This window comes from Alosa alosa, chromosome 10, assembly GCF_017589495.1.
Source record: "Alosa alosa isolate M-15738 ecotype Scorff River chromosome 10, AALO_Geno_1.1, whole genome shotgun sequence".
Lineage (NCBI taxonomy): Eukaryota > Metazoa > Chordata > Actinopteri > Clupeiformes > Clupeidae > Alosa > Alosa alosa.
In genome coordinates, this window is record NC_063198.1 from 28,303,750 (window position 1) to 28,324,838 (window position 21,089).

General features: G+C 42.7%; 1 protein-coding gene across 1 annotated transcript in view; it reads left to right on the forward strand.

Annotated features, from left to right (window-relative positions):
• The window catches only part of grm2b (glutamate receptor, metabotropic 2b), a 32,047-nt gene that overhangs the window by 592 nt on the left and 10,366 nt on the right, over window positions 1-21,089 (forward strand). Inside the window, exons 1-3 of the mRNA XM_048254833.1 lie at window positions 1-250; window positions 6,462-7,122; window positions 17,372-18,209. The exon at window positions 1-250 is cut by the window's left edge and continues 592 nt beyond it. Coding sequence (XP_048110790.1) covers window positions 6,589-7,122; window positions 17,372-18,209 — 1,372 coding nt within the window. The 5' untranslated portion in view covers window positions 1-250; window positions 6,462-6,588. The remainder of the gene's footprint in view (window positions 251-6,461; window positions 7,123-17,371; window positions 18,210-21,089) is intronic.

Here is a 21,089-nt window from a genome sequence, read left to right on the forward strand (position 1 = left end):
AATGCACAAAGACCCTTTTCATGACACCGGCCCCTTTTTCAGTACCAAGGACAGATCCATTTCTTGGCAGCACCTGGAAGACTCTTCAAGAGCTTTGACTTGTTGACTTCTTTCGGGATACATGCATTCTGAGGCAACGCCATCAGACTACTAACCACAGAAAAGTTGTACTTTTAATGAGTTGTTCCAGATCTGCTGGATGCGAAGACTGAAGTTTAACATTTCTCTGGATTCTAATACCCTATTTCAGGTAAGGCAAAAACAACTCAACATCACTATTAAACGCATGTTAGGCTAGCCTATATGCCATCTTATTTACGCACATCTTAAACTTGAAATAGGTCTAACATCTTGATAATAGTTTAGAATCATTAGAGCATACTGTATGAATAACAATCAGTAAAAAGACGCACAGGGCTGCCACTCCCACTAGCATAGATGCTCTGCATGTCCTAGACGTTCAGTTGTTCTGATTGATACGTTTCATTGTAAAATAGAGAATGTAAATGTATTAATTGGAAGGATTTGGAAGGAATTAGAATGTTCTCAGAGAATCAGTGTTTAGCATGTCTCTCATTAAAGGTAAAGGGATAGAACAGTCACAGTAACAACCAGTTATTACGTATGTGAACCTCGTGTTTAAATACCTCTCCAGGGTAGCAACACAGCGTCAACTAATTAAGTCAGCATTTAACTAGTTGCAAAACATTTTTTCTACATGGCGAGTCTTTAACTCTGTTAAATCACTCTAATAATCACCCCAATCCCAAATTGCATGCCAGTTGAGTTAACTAGGCGTTCCCCATAAATGCATTCTTAAATTAGTGATGTTTTTGTTTCAATGTGCAGGAAATGCGTAAAAAATTCGCATTAACTGTGTTTAAGCAAGTTAACGGCTCTTATTAATCTTCTCTCAAACGCGTATTTATACATAACTCAGCTGCCTATCAGTGAATACAGTGTAAATATTTCATTTGTTAACAGTAAGATGCTTTGACACTGACCAATACATACAATACACCATGATACCAAAAAATCTAGATTGTAATGCCTTGTGCATCATGTCAATAAAAACTGATAATATGTACTTTCTCTGTTACTAATGAATATGACTGATATGTCAAATACATGTTCCCTCAGAGAGGAGAGAATAGCTAGCCATCAGCTAGATAAAGACTAATTTAGCCTCAGATAGAGAAGGACTCATGCAATAGCACAATGTAATGGCTTGTTTATCTGTGTGTGTGACTTAATCTTGTTAGTGTGGTCAAAAGCTGTCACATTTGCATAGACATTGATTCACTTTGAAATTAAAGTGCTAGGGAAACATACAAAAACTACACACATTTAGCAAGTTTCCGCATGGATAGAGGACCTCAAGGCTGCCTTGCTCTAATGATTACTGATTACTTCATAATCTGTTGTGTTTGCACATTGAAGGGATCATAACAGAACGCTCCCCATTGCCCTACTCTCATTTGAACATTAGCCTAAGCCTACCAAAGTGTACCAAAGTGTAGTAATCACTATTACAACAGTTGGAGTTCTCTTTCTCTAATTTAAATATGAGTCTAAATCTACTTTTAGTGGCAAGAAAAGTTCACAGCTCTGCATAAAGTCTATACAGAAATTGTGGTACATCAATTGAATTTGAATTTGTAAGTGATGATACCATTCCTTGAGGTCAAAAAACAGAAGGGTGAAGAGTTGTGAAGGTGTTCGCACAGCGTCACCTTGCAGGAGGCTCTTCCTTAGTATGGCTAGTCAGAGCAAAGCTGTGTTATCACTCACTCAGGTTTACAATTGTATTTCCCTGTGGCACAGCAGCCTTATCTTTGTCGGCAACAGACATGACACACCCACTCTTGGTAGGCCAACTGTTTTATTGACGCTGCCTGAAGCAACTTCACCTCCATGTCCAACTCCCACAAACATTGAAATGGCAGAGCACAGAACCAGAAGACACTCTTCCACTAGAGCGCAGTGCTGCCCTACCCACCCCTTATGCCTACATCAGTGTTACACTAATTGGCAAATTATGCTTAAGACGGTGAGCCAATTATCAGATGTTATGCCTTTAACTGTGATGTGTGTGTGTGTGTGTGGGGGGTATAGCAGATTCTGCTATTCCATCATGAGAGTGTCTAAGTCTGTGAATATTAATGTAGGGGTATGATGCTCTTGTAGCTGTGGTGGAAGGCATACAGTGCATAACATGCAAATGAGATGCCGTATTGTATATGTGACTAAACAAGATATTCTACACACGTTTCACAGGTCATAAAGAACACCTTACAGTCATAATTGCACTATGTGCATGGTGATGGTTTGGAAATTAAGTCTGAAAGGTTATATGACAGAGTGCCTTTTGTCATTACGACAGTGGAGTGGCAAGAAAGTCTTTTTATTCTGTTATAACAAAAACAAGAACAAGCAGTTTGAATTCATGTTGGAAATATTCAGTGATTTCCTGTGCTCTAATATGGTGAGTGGGTCGGTAGTGTGTCCTAATGGCGGAGTTCCTCATTAGTTACTGCCATAGACAAGTCACTTGAAATGTTGAGTAGGCTGGCATTAGCTCAATCAGTTGTCAGTATCACTGCTTGCTTTTTGGCTTTGTGGTCAAGTTAGGCTCTACAGTATATGTGCCAGTGTGAGGAGCCATCAAAGATGCCAAAAGTGCCTTTGTCCCTCATGGGAAAGTCCTTTCAGCTGCTTTTGCTAAAAGCATGAATGGAGGTGATGAATCTATAGAAAACTACTCGAATAGAACCCACAAGGGAGGTTCAGAGAAAAACATGACATAGGTCATCCCTCTGAGTACAATGATGTGATGTTCAGTCAGACCTGAAAAGAAATGGCTGAAATAAAGATACTCTCCATAGAAAGATTGCATATTCTATCATCTTATAGACAGATGATAAAGAATCTAACAAGTAGAAAAGCATGAATTAAAGACAGTGTGTCTGCCAAGAGTTTATTGAATTAGAGTAGCCTTCTGCTAACTGGAAAACAAATATTCATCAGATTGAAACTCTAACACTAATGTGAGACTCCTTTTAAATTTTAATCTATTGATGGCAATGATTTGCCGAAAATATGAATGATGAAATCAAAAGGATGTAAATGATGCAATGCATGTATAATGTATATATGTGTAAGGTAGAACAATACCAACAGCGAAACATGTTCAAAGGGAGAGAAGCAGGGGGAAAAATTTACAGATTTCAAATGTTGCGGCTAAATGTCACAACCCATATGGAAAAGATCTGGAAAAAATGAGCAATCACAGTTGTCACCTGCAATGCATGATAAGATAAATCCATGTTAAAGAGCTTGCACATACATTTTATATCACATAATGATCTTGAGCATGCAAATAGGTCATATATATGGCATTTGTTTTTTTCTGTCTAAGGGTCATCATTTTGTCTGTTAAAGGAATCATATGTAAGATTGTGGCCAAAACTGGTACTGCAATCACCTTCAAATTAGTGCAGAGCGGTGTATCCCCTCCCCCTCCCCCCTGACTCGAAGTTGCCAACCCAGATGCCGAAACACTACTGACTTTGTGATTAGTAGATAGGTGGAGGGTGGCGCATCAGGCCAAAACACAACATGACATTACAAAACACAACATCAACATCAGTTGAGGGCTGCAACTTCACTTTTGAAATAACAATATCCTGGCCGGACTACTGTTGTCAGTGTATTTGAAATGAACATGATTTCTTAATGTCTAGTGACATATCAGGGCCATTTTATGATTAATTGAAATACATTTCTTACATACGGTTCCTTTAACACACTATTGTCATATATCTTATAGAAAAATGAACATGTTCTCCAGATGGACAATCCCCCAAAAAAAGACCATGTTAGAGGCTGATGAGTTAAGGCGCAGGGCTGATTCTATTGTGCCCCTGTTTGTAATGATTGAGAAGCTTCAAATGTTTCTCACTGTCACTATCATCAAAATAGAGACACGCTAATGTAACAGATTACATACTTTGGTAACCTATCAGGATTCATAACAGACCATTTTCACTCACATCACCTCTGATTCTACATTTTGATTGGTACACTTATAGGGACGGTAGATAAACAGGTGATCTAGTTTGTTTTTGTCAGTGCCATGTTGTACCATGTTCTTTGGGGCTGCTGGAGACTCTACAAATAGTGAATTAGCCAAGTGGTAGACTGCCAATAAGCCCTCATTTACACGATCCTACAGCTGTACCAACTTCATCTTAACAGTTTTCAGAGCCCATACTTCTATGTCAGGCTACGGGATCCAAAAGAGGCTGTGGAAAGGTGGTGTTTGATGTTAAAGTGCTGATATTTAGTGCTGGCACATATCCCCTGCTTGTTGAACTCTATATGCTGTCATCTGAAGCCGTTACCACACCCTTGCAAAGTTATTTGAAATGTGTCAAAAGTAAAGAAATGTCAAGCGGTCTATTTTCGGTTCTGTCCTGATGGAATTGTTTGCACAGTAAATTGGGGACAGTTCCTTGGCAGGTGTGTCTGGTTGGCACAATGTCTATCTGTCCTGCCAACTGTCCTGTCTAATGATCCAATCAAGTGAGACCTAACAAGCTCCACACTGTTCACAAACCAGGAAGCTCTTGCAATCATTGAAAATTGCTTTGCCATCGTTGTCATTGAAAACCTCATTCCAAGCGCAATTTTAATCAAAAACATTGTCCTGGCATTTAAAAAAACAAAAAAAAACAGGATACTTCCCCAAACCCGTCCAAACAGGGAGCTGTGTCTTGGCTCTGATTGGTCCGGCAGCTTGTGCCCCCAGCCCCTGTTTGAGCGAATGGAAAGCTCTCACACTGCGCCCATCTGTTCCTGAAGACAGCGCAGAGGAGTAATGTGATTTTAATGTCGGTTAAATGCTTTGCGCAGTATGGAAGCCAGGGGTCTTGCTGATCACTGCAGAGTGCAGATTGGCAAGCGGTGGATGAGGTACGAAACAAGGCCAAGTTCAGACGACTTTCTCCGTCTAACATCTGGCAGGGCCTCGGTGTACACTGCGTGTCAAGTGTACCTTATTCCAATTTAATTATCCAATTTAATTATCCTTAGACTAACTATCACCAGATGATTTGCTCTGGGGTGGCTGCTATTGTGTTTCACCTCGATGGCATATCATATCAGCACTTTATTCTCATATTGCTCAATTAAAAGGGGCTTTACTTGTGTGTCATAGCCATCAGGACATGAATCTCAGAGTTATGCCAGGTGATAAAAACAGAAATGACCTATGGGGCAATCCACGGGGCATCTGGTGCAAAGGCTGGGGTACTTATTGCTCCTCACCTCATTGCTCTCATGTTGGCAAGTTATGCTTCGGCTCAGCACAAGGTGAACACACTTTCCTCCTGTTTGCCACTGTGTCTGAGAAAAGCCATTTTGGCCTCCTGGTGAACGTAGTCTGGAGTTAATATTGCAATTACACTTGAAATCTGGGTGTATGCAGTGAGTTGAAGGCTAGCGTGTGTTTGGGATTCATTTTATAACCATGCCTCTTAAGCACATACAGTTCACCCTCACCATGCTCTTGGAATGATAATCTCATCATTTAGGCTATGTTTACTAACATGCAAACTATTTAAGGGAGAATGATTGTAAATTCTCTGTTTCCTGTAATGCTGAGCTTCAAACCACCTCCTTTGGCCTGTTTCCATGGCAACCATTGTTTGAGATGAGTCGTCCTGATAACCGGTTAAGAGTTTCCCATCCACACTCCCGGCCCGGGGTCATTGCAGGAGTCACGCCCACTGGTGCAGGTGTTTAGATCACTCCGAATTAAACACATATATCCAGACTAACTATGGTTGGAGGCGGATGCTGTCTGAATATTTGGGAGAAATGTGCTCAAAGCACACACACACTCACACAATGAAAATCAGTTGAGCACACAAAAAATGCAATTAAACTGGAAACCCCAATTAACCAAGTTTCTGTTTTGTTTTTGTTTTCATGTGTTGTTTCTCTACCAGAGTATGTTCCAGTTAATTAAATCCCTCCAAATTGTACAAAAACAGTTCTGTAGGTATTCCTCTTTTAATGAGACAGCGAGAGACAGTGAGAAAGAAAGACATGCCTACAGCAGAGTTTTTAATCTCTATAGAAAACTCCAGGACAACCTTGGAACTCCTCTATCCTCTGTCTCACTTCTACCAAAGACAATTTCACCTTAAAACATTCTCCTCCTCATTAGCCGTGGGACATTACAATCCTCTCCTCAGTGCAGGCACACACTTTTTATGTGAATAGTGTTTCATAATGAAGAAAAAAAGTGGACTATGCGGATACATTTCCATTTGTATTTCCAAACTTGATTATATGATGAGTGGTGGCACTATGAGTTGGACAAATGAATGGTTGTGCGTAATACACCTCCAGATCACCTTAACACTGTCCATTTCTATCTCTTAATTTACTGGCAGGTGCAAAGCAAAGCAAACAAACATGGATGTTCTCCCACTTGAAGACCAGACCAACATTCAGGCATAAGAGGAAAGACAAGATACGGCAATTAGTAATCAGGCACTCGCTCACTCAAGTAGACCGAGCATGGCAGTGTGGAGAGAAGACAACCTCTCCGGACCACTCAGGTCATCGTCCAGGGCCCCCTGCTGGTGGCTCCTCCAGCTCCTGTTCCTCGTCCTCGTCCTGCTGGTCCCCGACGCGCTGCCCAGCCCCAGGCTCACCCCGGCCGAGAGCAGCGCCAAGCGGGAGATCATCGTCAAGGGCGACGTGGTGATCGGGGCCCTGTTCCCGGTGCACGAGAAGGGCGACGGCTCGGAGGACTGTGGCAAGATCAACGAGCACCGCGGCATCCAGCGGCTGGAGGCCATGCTGCTGGCGCTGGACGAGATCAACCAGGACAGCCGGCTGCTGCCGGGACTCACGCTGGGCGCCCACATCCTGGACACCTGCTCCAAGGACACCTATGCGCTGGAGCAGTCGCTGGAGTTCGTGCGCGCCTCGCTCACCAAGGTGCACGAGACGGGGTTCATCTGCCCCGACGGCACCACGCCGCAGAAGGACGACCTTTTGGCCATCTCTGGGGTCATTGGAGGCTCCTACAGCGATGTCTCCATCCAGGTAACATTGGAAACACCAAGATAGGTGAAGACATCATAACTATTGTAATGCCGCACTAACAACCAATTAATACATTATTCCTCAGTATTATTCCTCCCTTGATCCCCTGATAGAATATACCTCTTTTACAGACTAAAAGCAATAATATAACAGAAGGAACATAATAAATCCACATAACCATCTATTTAAGCACAATGTTTTAGTTAAAAACAGCCTAAAAATAGCCACCAACTCAGCATATTTGTGAAATTCTGAGGAGCCCAAAGGCAATTGCAAAAGTAAACCATTAAAAATAGTGTTTCTCACACTGTTGTGAATAGATATCTTGAAGGCTGGCCTCATGCCTCCTTTAGGGTGTCTGTGAGAGTTTGGCTGACATGTCACCATTGTGGTGGAGAATGAGATAGCAGGCATGTCACCTAGCTCTGGGCATCAGAAAAGAACACATGTACACTATCTGTGCAAGCATGTATACATGCAGAAAATGAGAGACAGAATAAAATGTCATGTTTAACTGGGCAAACATTGCCTTCCAGATTGCAGCACGCAAAGACATTTAGATGGCAATGCTATCATGCAAGGCATGCGCAGCCATGCAACACATGACATGGCTTAAATACCACCCTTTTGTCTAGACTCCAAATACATTTTTGACAATATAATGACACAAAGCATTGAAGAACATTGTATAAATTAATTGCTAGACTTGATTGCTACTTTTTTTTCATGAGTAATTATATATCAAAATTACATACTGTGGAGCTAGAAATGACACTGCCTTTGATGGTGACCCAAATGTCTTTTCAGTACAGGCATGCGGATTGGTTTATGGTGCTGCTTGTCAAACATGCCAGTCAGCCCTGTAGCTGCCTCCTCAAGGATAGAAGGCTGACTTCATGCTCAGGGTTTGATTAGCGTTAACGTTGATTATTAGGTTAGAAATTAACTAATGAAAACACCTCTAGGTCATCATTAGCATGAGCTGAGCAGCCGCTTATTATGCAACACTCACATGTGTCACATGAGATGCAGCAGTGATTGCGCTGATCTGACGAGCACAGTAAAGAGCTGAGGGGGAGGAGGAGGAGGAGGAGAAGGAGGAAGAAGAGGGAGAGGAGGGGGAGGAAGAGAAGGAGGAAGAGGAGGCAGAAGAAGAGAGAGAGGAGGGGGGGAAGAGGAGGAAGTAGAAGAAGAGGAGGAGGAAGAGGGAGAGGTGGAGAATGAAGAGGAGGAAGGGGGAAGAGGGAGAAGAGGTTGAACTCAAACGACTAGTGCAGCTACTATCCAGAAGGTCTGGTCATGATGTGAGTGACCAGTCAAGATGAAGGAAAACACTGAACCTCAAGAAAGCCCCTGCCTCACGTTCACCCGTGATGTTAATTACTTGAGAGTCATGACCCAGTTGTGCCTATGCACTTTGTCGCTGGTGCTACCACTGTTAGGGCTTTTTGAGCTCATCCGGCCGTGGTCAGCTGATGATAAGGGGTGCCAGGCTTGGCTGGAGGACAGCGGTGGGGCTTCAGATGGCAGCTGGCCTGTGTGGTAGAGATGAAGCTTGGCATGGAGGAATGTTCCCCTAGCCCTCCCCACCACTACTCTTCCCACAAGGGAACCAGAGCTGAGATGATGCTCATCAGCGGGCTGCTGGTGCCTCCTTGTGCTCTCGTCTGCACAGAGAGAGAGAGAGAGGAGCTGGCAAGGACCCAAGATCGGCTTGACGTTACCGTGCCTGAATAAAAAAGGAGTTTAACACATGGCATCGCATGTGCTATTTCTGCACTGTTTTCTCACTCCTCCCTCCTTGCCATCTGGATAAGAGGAAGATGATCAAAAGAGTGGCTCGGGCTGCAACTGACAGTGTGTTGCCGAAGTGTCATTTGTGGGCTATGTCATAATGGAAATGCTTAGAGTATGCTTACTTGTACTCCAGAGGTTGTCTACCATCCAATTGGAAGATGTGAGACTCTCTCAGTGGAAATTTCTGATTTTGTTTTCTTGCCGATTAAAATTCTTGCTGTGCAAGAACACGAGTTTCAGGCATAATTTTAATGAAAGAATTATTTCCATCTAAATGGTTTCCCCACTGCAGTACAACAAATAATTCTCTGCAGACATGTCATCCCTTTTGGCCCATTTAAGACTGTATGTAGCCAGCCAGAGCATTTATTATGGTTATAGACCATAACAACAAGCTTCTGCACCCTTTTAGCTTACATTACATCTTCAAAGACAAACAGAGAGGCAGGCTCTCACACACATACACACACACATTTGCGCACACATACACAGGCGCACACGCACTTGCACAGGCACACACACACTTTGTTTTCTCAGCAGGCTAAGGCCTCTACAGAATTGCTGAAGTATCATGTTATATATAGAAATGCATTAATTATGTGAGAAAGTGTTAACAGAAGCCTGTGACACTGTTCCGTTTGCTGGCATATGTGTGAACTGTAATGTGGAATAGATCATTTCAACTCCACCATGAACCAGCATGGTGAGGAGTGTGGAGTGTGGAGAACTAGCTAGTGTTAGTGCATGAGAGGCAAGTGTTAGACCCTACTACTCCATTCAACTGCTAACACCAAAAATATGACCACTGGCTTATTCTCTTCAGATAGTGAGGATGACAAAAACTCCTGAAAGCTGAGCAGATGAAGTGTTGTTGTTGTTGTTGTTGTTGTTGTTGTTGTTGTTGTTGTTGTTGTTTGTATGGCTAGTCATCTGTCCTCTCATATCCCACATGTCCTGCTGAGGAAATGAGAGAGAAAACTAGTTTAATACAAATGCAGTTACCCACATTCAGGGCCATTTTACACCTCTCCCCCACTGCCTTTTGGAATGCATAAACATGGACCAAGCTCATTACCCAAGCAGCGCTGCATTAAGAGGGCGATCGGATGCGGGGGAAGAGAGGTGCCGTCCTATTGACATGGTGCCAGAGACTGACATCTACAACAGACATTGCTGCTAGGTCTCTCCTCTCTGAGAATTGTGTTTCGTTCCTTGCAAGGTGACATGGAATAAATTATCATATTTCCATACAGAACCTGTGGGAGACTGGTATTGTGAATACTAATAACATGCATAAATATGTCCTGCAGTATTGTACCCTCAGCAGAGGTATCAGACACTCTGAGAAATTGTCTGTCTATGCTAATGTGTTTCTTGAGATGCAGGAGCAATGTTTGTCTCTGTTTGGGGTAAGTGTGTTAATCTTGTTACTCGGTGGTGGAACTTCATCAGGTTTTTGCCAGAACTTTCTTCCAGCATTGGGCGCACCTGCCTCCCCCACCCGAAAAGTGTCAGCCATACTTACTGCTCGGCTCAAGCTTGAAATGAAAATGATGGTGTACTTGCGCTATGAATGGGTGGTGATTGAGAACAGTTTACAGCTGTATTCCCACTTCCTCTGCAAAGGGTTTTCAAGATGTAGGGGAAAGACTTCATGCAGGTGTCTCAATAGAACGTCCAAAAGGTCAAAACCAGATCTTGATTGTTGATGGATTATGATGCATGTCCTTTATTGCCTAGCCTTTCTGCCCCACCCCCAACCCCCATCCCCAACACACACACAAAAAAACACACACACTTACATCATCACTGTCATCACCTCACATACATACAGCACACTGCTTGCTACAGTAAGCCTCCTCTACATACTTGCTGCACACTGCCCCCCCCCCCTACATACACAATACATTGTCTTCAGGATCTTCACCAACACACATCCTCTACATACTTACAGCACACTGCCCCCACCTACCCACACACACACTACACACACACAGTCACTGCTCCACTCCCCTCCCGCCCACACACACATCTTCACTGTCATCACTCACATACATCATACATACAGTACTCTGCTTGCAATAGTAAGTCCCTTCACCATACTTGCAGTACACTGCCCCCCCCTACATACACAGCACATTATTTCATCAGGAAGCTTCTCCAACACACACCTCTAACATACTTACAGCACACTGCCCCCCCCAATACACAGCACATTGTCTCATGAGGAAGCTTCTCCAACACACATATTGCACACTGTCCTCTCCCCACATACACAGCACACTATCCCATCTCCCCTGTCATCCCCCCAACACACACACCAAGACCCCTGGCAGTTGGGTTAGCCCCTTGAGCCGTGGATCTGCCCAAGGTTTTCTCCTTGGTAAGGGAGTTTTTCCTTGCCCCTGTTGCTCTTGGGTGCTCCTTGTTGGTGCACCCCCCAATCCCAATCCTCCCCCACCTTTCTTATGCAGCCCTTGCCACTTAATCTACTAACCCCCCCCCCATAAATGCACAAATAGGCTGACACCAGACATAATTTCACTGCATTTCTTACTTCCAGTAACTATATGCATGTGACAATAAACTTCCTTGTATCCTTGTATCCTTGATTATGATATTTAAGACGGATTCCACTCTTTTCAGTGTCAGGGTTAGAGCTATTTTTACTATTTCAGTTGTTGATATTTCTACATAGTTAAGACATAGAGAAGTCTCCTTCGTGCCACCCTACCTCCCTGACATGTGATTTGCCCTAGCCAGTTCCCTAGATTTACAAATGGATTTGGATAAAGCTCATTTTGAATCCAAGGCAGAAGACCTGTATCAGGACTTTAATTTAAGGATATCTAGCCAAAAGGTTGCTTTCTGTACTTCCTTGAACACAGGGTCCTCTAATTCTTAGTCAATTGAAATATGAAATAAAACACATTAATATTCATTGGCATATTATTCAAAATGTTGGCCTGCTGCTTTTCACTGACCCACCATGCTGTGTCCTCTCTAGAAAATTGCTTACTTGAGAGGCAAATCTGTCTATATAGACAGTTAAAATCCTCCCCTACCCACCAACCTTCATATACACAAGAATACAGGAAAGCCCCCATGCAATAACTACACCGGCTGTTCTCATGGTCTTAAAAAAACTCCAATCTTAATAAGCATGAATCATCCACATACCCACTCACAGCTAAAACAGGGAAGATCACACAGCTTATTACTTGCAAACCAAGACATGGTATTTGAGTTATATGTATTACCAGTGGGTAAAACAAGACCTGTGTTATTCACCAGAGTGATCGAGCACATACGCGCAATCAGGAGGTTAGAATAGTACTTTTGGCCCTTTAAATTTGCCAGTCAGGATAGAACAGTACATATGAGATGTGAACTGTGATTGAGATGTCTGTCTCCTGATGCCATGAAAGGAAACATTAAAGTAAGGTGCATTGGTCTAAAACTGACGAATTAAAAAGTATGCAAAGACCAGCAACAGCCAAGCTTCACATGACATTCATTATGCCATTAAACTGAATTTGTGTCGCCAAAAAAACCTAGTAGCCCATAAAAACCTCTGAAGTAGACTAATAATAATTGACTGTCAAACACCATGTTTGGTCAATAGGGATAATTCTGAAGAGCCCTAAAGGCTAACAGGTTCTATGAGTTAGATAAGTGAGCATCTTCACTCAATTCAAATCCAGTGTCATAATAAACTATTCAAAAACTTGCACAATAGCAAAAGATCAAGGCAACTGTTTTCTACAGGACAGCTTGTCTACATGGTGAATTTAACAATGCTGTCATTGTCTTTTGCATTCCTTTAGAGGGAATGTTTCCTTAAGGTCTACACACCATGCTTGGCGGCGGCCTTTGGGAAAAGCGGATGGGCTTTTCATGTTTTAAACATTGTATACGCCACGAGAGAGCCTACTGCCTCTCTTTCAACTGGTATGCATGACGTACATTCATAGTGAATATCTACAAAACACACTCTAAATCCTTGCCAGTCTTTTTTTTCATCAGAGATAGTGTGTGTGAAATTACACATTCATGGCAAGCTACAGTTAAATAGTTGAAAGCAGATGCGTAGAGCTATAGAGAGTTCTTAAGAAGACATCTTGTGCAGACAGAAGAGTGTTGAAGAAGCTGAGGCTTTCTTCCCTTTTGTCAGAGAAAAGACGGCAAAAGAGAAAAAGACACTGTCAAACGCTTCACTGAAACTCTGAGAAGGTTCTCGGTCAAGGCAGGACAAAGCTTTTTATTTTAATTTTTATATTTGACAGCTAACTGACAAGCCAGTGACAGCCGGTGGTTCTTGAAACCATTGTCCATTCCATTCTTGCTGTCTATCACCGCACAAAAAAATATATTGAGGACAATAAAATCATAATTACATTTGAGTAATATTGTGGAGCCATAATGCAGTAGAGAGGCAAAGCCATGGTATATTTTTCTGGCAAATGCTTTTCTTTTTTCTGATCAGTTTTAGATGTGGATTGTTATGAATCAGCCAACTGATGCAGTCGTGCATTTGGTTTCACATAAAGGTTTGTCTTTATATCAAACAGAAAGAAACTGTACGTATTTATGTTTTGTAATGTTCAGAAATAATTGTTACATGTGCAACGGTTCATGCAAAGAGAAGGCTTGTTTCAGGAGAAAAAAACAGTAGGTTAGTGGGAAGGTCATCAAGAACAAAACAGTCTCTGAACCCACTCTCAATATCAGACGTTTAGGAAGATGCACATGGTGGGTCTTTAGAATGTGATTTACTGACAAACCTGGGTGGGTTAGAAGAGCCTTATGGCTTCATGTTCCGTGTGGAACCATGGAGCTCTCCTGACATACTCTCTAATGTAGCCTACCCAGGTGTAGGTCACACTTTTGTTATGGTTATGGTTATGGTTATGGATTTAGCAGACGCCTTTGTCCAAAGCGACACATAAATACAAAACAACATAATAATATTTAAAATTGAACAGGGAACAGATTAAAATGTAGGTCAAATATAGTAAGGAGAATAGTTGTACTACACAATAATATCAATTCAAGCAATAGCCTAATAAACAGCAATGTAAAAAAGGGGAAAGGCAATAATAAAACAATAATGTCAATTCAATCAATAATATAAAAACAATGACATGCTAAGACTACATTAAGGAGAATATCAATAATAAACAATAATGTCAAATTAATTAACAGCCCAATTAAAATAAAACAACATTATATAAACCATAACACATAAGCGCTTAAACAACTAAGTATATGTTGAATAGGAATGTCTTTAGACCCCTCTTAAACGACCCAAAACTACCACAGGAACGGAGAGCACTGGGCAGTTCATTCCACCAACATGGAACCACTGAAGAAAAGAGTCTGGAATTAGACCCAGTTTTCATGACTGGTCGACACAACATACGCTCACCAGAAGACCGCAGTGGGCGTATCTTTTACCTGGATAGTTCGAGTCCGCTCACAGATGCTCACGTTATCAACAAACTATCTGTTGACACACTGTTAACTACCGTTTATGTACACTATCTGTTGACACACTGTTAACTACCGTTTATGGTTATGGTACCGTTAAGGTTTGGATTCGGTTGAGGTGACTTTCAGTTATTATTCAACAACAATTGTACAACTTGATCTGTTAAGTCTCTGTGGGCGAACTCTCCAAGTATAGTGTTCCTTGTCACTAAACCATGTGGGACACTCCCCTGGTAAATCAAAAAAGAAAAATGTGGAAGATACAGGAGCTGCCACATTTTTGTCATCTTTCTCCACTGTGTAAAGCTGTATATTTAGCAGGAGAGCAATTGTTTAGTATTATAATAAAATATACTTCTTAAGCTAATAACTGACCAATACAATACTCATCAGGCATCAGGGAGGGCCTGTTTATAGAGATGAGTTTTAAAAAGGCCCTTCAAGGCACCCAGTGAGAGAAGAAGGCAACTGTTTGTGGTGCTGTGCACTCTGCATGGCATTGCGCTTGTCTAAGTGCATCATAGGTTCACTTCAGAGCCCAGCCGAGGAACTCAGGTCCCCAGGGATGATCTCTATTGGCTGGTTAAAGAGGCTCTGTCAGAGTGTGTTAAGCCCTGTGACTGTTCAAGTGATCAGTTTAATGCCAGTCAGTCCCACAGGAGAAAAAACCTCTGGACCAACAATGTGCTCCCACTGACGATTACTAGGAAACACTTGCCCAATCTTTACACTGTCAGTTATTCCACTATTCTGGAATGTATGCTAATAGACTCTGTTCCTAACTATTCTATTTATAACAATAATCTAAATGCCATCATGTAGGCTACACATGGTCTTATTCCGTATATGATTCATGGTCATATTCAGTATATCATACTGTATCATCAGTATATCATTTACTGTATCATCTTATAGATACTATGCCTTATGGAAAGTGGAAAGCTTCATGGTCAAGTTTCCTCATGAGCCACAGTATAATTCTAGCCTGACGAGCCAGACCCACATTAAAATGTAGGGTCTGGGCACTCACCGTTCGCAGTGCTCAGTCCGAGGGGCGGGATAATCAGTTGTCTTTCAAATTCCCTCTGCACGCAATAGGACAGCGGCAGCGCTATGAGTCCCATGCGTTTTCCCACCAGTGGAGCTAGTTGGCTAGTTCAAACGTTTGCCAACTTAATAAAAGCTTAACTCGTGACACACTGTTTGCCAACAGCAACATCCATCTTATTTGTTTTCAAGTAGCAGGGAATTCAAGCCAAACCGTTGCAACTCTGCCATCAATCATTATGTTAAGCCCACCTAACGATTCTATACATGATTTCATTGGCCTGATTGAGTTTCGATTTCTGGAGCTCACAAGATGTAAATTACAAAATGTAATTTGCTGCCGCTAGGGGCGCGTCTAGATTTCTAGGCTAGTATAATTCATGATTACCGGTAATAACATTTCGTCTTTAATCACAAACACACAGTATAATATCATACCTCCATTTTGCACTAACTGCATCACCACATTCATCCATCACAACATTTTTTTCTCTCCCCAAATTCTCCTGAAGCCACCAATCCCCAAACACACTGGTCACACGCTAATGATTGGGCATCTATGCGGTGTTCTCTACCCACCGCCTACAAACATATGAGCGCCGCAATGTTTTTGAACAGAGCTACAAATTTAAATAAGGACCAGAGAGAGAGAGAGAGGGAGAGGGAGAGGGAGAGAGAGACAGGAGAGATACACTCTCTCCAACCCTGGGAGTCCTTGTGCCTGAGGCTTTATTTAGGCGCGCAAAGCATCAGGAGGGGAGGATGCTCTCAGCGGTGCCGCTTATAGAGACGCACACAAATCTCAATCACACAGTCCTCCTGGGCTTAATTGTCACCACAAATTGCCTGCTTCTGCACGTTCATGCCTACTCCATCTCACTCGCTCGCGTCTACACCACCCCACCCCACCCCACCCCTCCTCAGCCCCTCCTATCCCATCTAACACAGGAGTGTTTGTGTGCCTACAGATTATAACAGAACATTTATTCTTCAAATATGCTCAAGCCATTTAGCCAGCTTTAAAATAATAAGAAGAAGCCACTGTAAAATGCTGTGATCATGTAACTATAACTGTTAGCAATGTGGAAGGCAAATCAGATGCTTATGTGTCTAAGAGTCCGACAAACCAGCCAGTTTGTCAGGTTCAGTGCATCACGACAAGTCAGTTTGTGCTAAATTTCTAATTAAGAGCCCACGGACCACAGACAGAACTCAATTCTCTTTGTGAGGCACTGCGAGCAGCACTTCTTATCTGGTGTTGTTGCTATCATCTTTTGGCCATCTGGCTTGGTCCTGGCACAGTGCGGCTCTTGGGCCGTCGCCTGAAGATGTAAACACAGATGCATGAGAGACTGGGGATAGAGAGAGAGAAAGAGAGAGAGAGAGAGACGGGGCGTCACAATCTCCATCAGAGTCTCGACGGAGAGACACACAGACACAAGGATGAAGACAGAAAGTAACTTCAGCATGGACTGCCAGAGAAACAGATTGCAGCTCAGGGCCATCATCTCTCTTCGATCCCATTGATGTAATGGGTGATTCTTCTCTTTCTCTCTTTCTCTCTCTCTCTCTCTCTCACACACACACACACACACACACACACACAGCCCTCAGTGTGTGAGTAATACTGTAGGATTCATTCCCAGGATATTTCTGTGTGAGGGTCAAGTGAAAGGGCGTCTGCCTACTAGTCAAAATTGTTGACTCATATGTGAATATGGTCAACTTTTTAGCATTTTTTTTTTTACTGAAACTGCTTTTGCATCAGTAGAGCTCCTTTTCCTCAAATGACCAATATGTTCCTTTTTATAATATCCGGCCTATAAATATAAACGGCATTTTCCTCCAAATGCAGAATACAAACACACAAACACCCCTCTCAAACCCTTAAGCTGTCTCTCTCTTCCTTCTGCAGGTGGCCAACTTACTGCGTCTCTTCCAGATCCCCCAGATCAGCTATGCCTCCACTAGTGCAAAGCTGAGCGACAAATCCCGCTACGACTACTTCGCCCGCACCGTTCCCCCCGACTTCTACCAGGCCAAGGCCATGGCGGAGATCCTGCGCTACTTCAACTGGACCTACGTGTCCACTGTGGCGTCCGAGGGCGACTACGGGGAGACGGGCATCGACGCCTTCCAGCAGGAGGCTCGGGCCCTGCAGATCTGCATCGCCACCTCGGTGAAGGTGAGCCGCTCCATGAACCGCTACGGCTTCGAGAACGTGATCCGCTCGCTGCAGCACAAGGGCAACGCCAAGGTGGTGATCATGTTCACACGCAGCGAGGACGCCCGGGAGCTGCTGGTGGCGGCCATGCGCATGAACGCCACCTTCGTGTGGGTGGCCAGCGACGGCTGGGGCGCGCAGGACAGCGTGGTGCGCGGCAGCGAGGCGGTGGCCGACGGCGCCTTCACCATCGAGCTGGCGTCCTACCCCATCCGCGAGTTCGCCGACTACTTCACCAAGCTCACGCCGCACGGCAACAAGCGCAACCCCTGGTTCCGGGAGTTCTGGGAGCACCGCTTCGGCTGCAGGCTGACCGAGCCGGGCTGCGCCATGCGGAGCCTGCGGGACGGGGCCTTCCAGCAGGAGTCCAAGATCATGTTCGTGGTGAACGCGGTGTACGCCATGGCCCACGCACTGCACAACATGCGGCAGGCTGTCTGCCCCAACACCACTGGACTGTGTGACGCCATGAAGCCCGGCACCGGGAAAAGGTTTTACCGGGATTTCATCCTCAAGACCAAGTTTGATGGTGAGTGCAGCCAGCACGGATAGGCAGAACCAGGCCTAGATTATCTAGATTTAAAACTATCGGTTTGAAAAGGAAATTAAAACGTCAGAATATTTCAAATGCTGGCAGGTGTAGATATGCTGATGAAGCCACAAAATGTCAAAAACAATGCACAGCTTTAAATTAAATCAAATTAGTTACATTCCTAAATAATATTATAATATTAAAATATAAATTGTATAAATAGTACAATAGATAAGAATGCCTAGAGGTCTATTGGCAAGCATGTACATTATGTTTGAGTCATGAATGAAAGAGTTAACACAGGCAGTATGCTACTGATGCTTGCTCCTTTGGCCTCTGAGATTTGTAAGGTAGGGGAAGATAACTAATTATCAGCTTCCAGCTCAGTAACAGATCCAGTTCAACACCTAGCTGTCTGTGTGAAATGTATCGAAACCGATTCTATCTCAGAGTATGTGTCGCCTAAAGAATGTCTATTTTTTCTGATGTTTTTTCAAAGTAGAGAGTCTTGCTAATGTGACACATTCAGACATGTAAAAGGGTAGGTAAAAGGCTTTGCTAGGATGTGTTTCTTGTACATTGAAACTGAGAATAAGGATGCTGTAGTTTAGATGATATAACAGTGGAACAGTCTTTTACAGTGTGAGGTTCCAAAGTGACCATTGAGAAAGTGCTGGAATACTGGAAAGTAGTTGTCACTACTAAACCAGCAGACATTTGCAGACCAGGTATCTGAACGACTTAGGTGTTATATGTTTAACATCCAAATATCATCACCATCCAAAACAGGATTGAACCAATTTAATGTAAAGCCAATACTATGTGAAGAATTATGAAAACACCCCTTAATCTATCTCTCCCTTGCCCCAGACAAGAAAAACATGTAGAACCATTCTTCTTAACTAACAAAACCTATAATTGGTGGTGGAAACTCTCAAACTCATGTATGCAGTGAACACTCATCAAATGAAAACCTCCATACATTCTGAATTTCACTGGATGCAAGCTATGACTACTAATGGTGGCCTTTGGAATTTGTGTGCTGAAATGTGCACAGACAGCCTTATCCTGCCATGTCTACTACTATGGAAAACGGAAATCTTTGCACCTTCAGAGTTTGTCTGCTTACCGTCTCTTAGGGGAGAAAGAATGGATTCCGGCAATAAGAGAAAACAACCATCTGATGGCTTGTCCTGCAAATGTCAATATTGGTCAATGTAGGCGATCGCAGCAGTCTAGTCTGAGTCTATTCTTACAGTTTGCTCTTCTGTCCATATTGACATTTAGAGGTGCTACATGTCCTCTGATCCTGATCAATTCCATTTGCTTCAGTAATATATGCAATCTGCCAAGGAGATGGTTACAATAGTAAAAGTAAAAGTTTTGACCCTTGGATGATGAATTTGATTTCTTTTCAATACAGAAATACCCATGTGGCTATGTATCTATGAAACACTACAAATTTGAATAATTTCCCAGCAAGATATTGCTTCCAAACTTAACCTGCCCTTCCAGAGCAAGAAAAACAAATGGACTGCCTTGGAGTATGTACAGCAACATCTCTTATGAGCCTATTAGTAATGTGAGATTCATGGCATAAAGCAAGAGAGTTAAATCATAGAGGTTTGCTGCTCGTTCCACAGGGAAGCATATTTACTCACGGTACAGGATGAGGCCTGTAGGTTTCTTTAATCAGTGCCAGACGCAGGGATGTTTTCTGTGCTTTGAAGATGTAAAGGCAGACTTTTACTGAGCTGTTGTTTCAGATGGAAAGCATTCAAAGTTCTGCTCAAACAAGCCCTCGTTAAAAAGATGGTCCACCTAAAAGCAAAAAAAAAAAGTTTATAACTTATGCCTTTTTGTAAGTAAATGCTCATAATGGAGGTATTCACAACAGGAGTTTAATAGGATACTGAGATTTTGGTGGATGAATAAATACATTTGCAAGCAGAACTTTTTGTATTGGTGACAATTCGTAAGTGCCAAAATGTAGGAGTTAAGTAGCGTTTGGCTTGGCTATTCAGAGAAAAATGTTTCATAGTAAGAGAAATTTGTTTTACACCGCTAATTTCTGATATGCAGGTTTAGCTGTCTGTTTGATAACTCTAGATCAGTGTTTCTCAAAGTGTGGTCCACAAGCCATCCCAAGTGGTCCGCGAGCAGACGTGGTAAAATATAATATAGTTTAGTTGTTTGCAATATTGAACCAACTTGCATGTAAATCCAAACAGTTCTGCAACACTGTCTATGTAAGATATGGCAGTTTAAATCATATGAATCCTCTGACACAATAAGCAAAGTGCAAAGACAATAAGCAAGGTGGTACAGTGAGTAGGCCTATTGTGTAGGCTAATGTACTGTTGAAGTAGGTCTAATCTTTTTTTTTAGGTGGTCCGTACGTTTCTTTTTTATTGGTTAAAGGGACACCAGGCAACGTTTTCGTGTTAATTACTCATCTTCGTAAGTCGGTATATTGTTAAAGGACAAGTTCGGTATTTTACTCTTAAAGCCCTGTTTTCAGATAGTTTATGATTAAATAGAACGTTTAAGATTGAAATTTGGACACATGCTGCTGTCCTGAGAATTTTCGGTTTCTGTGGTAGCGCCCCCCCCTCCTCCACAATGCTGCATAGGTGCACTGGAACAATCCTTCCTAATACGCATTAAACTTTGGTTTGCAAAGGCGGAAACTCACCGAAAGTGGTCAGGGTGTTCACTGATATGCTCACACAAAAATCGCTGCAAAAAAGATTCTTTCCAACAGGTTTTATCAGAGTTTTTTGTCCAACTCCATTGACTTGTATTGGATGTGCTGTGAGGTGCGGTATTACTCCGCTGCCGGAAACGGATATGGGGTTGTTTGTATTCTTTCTGTAG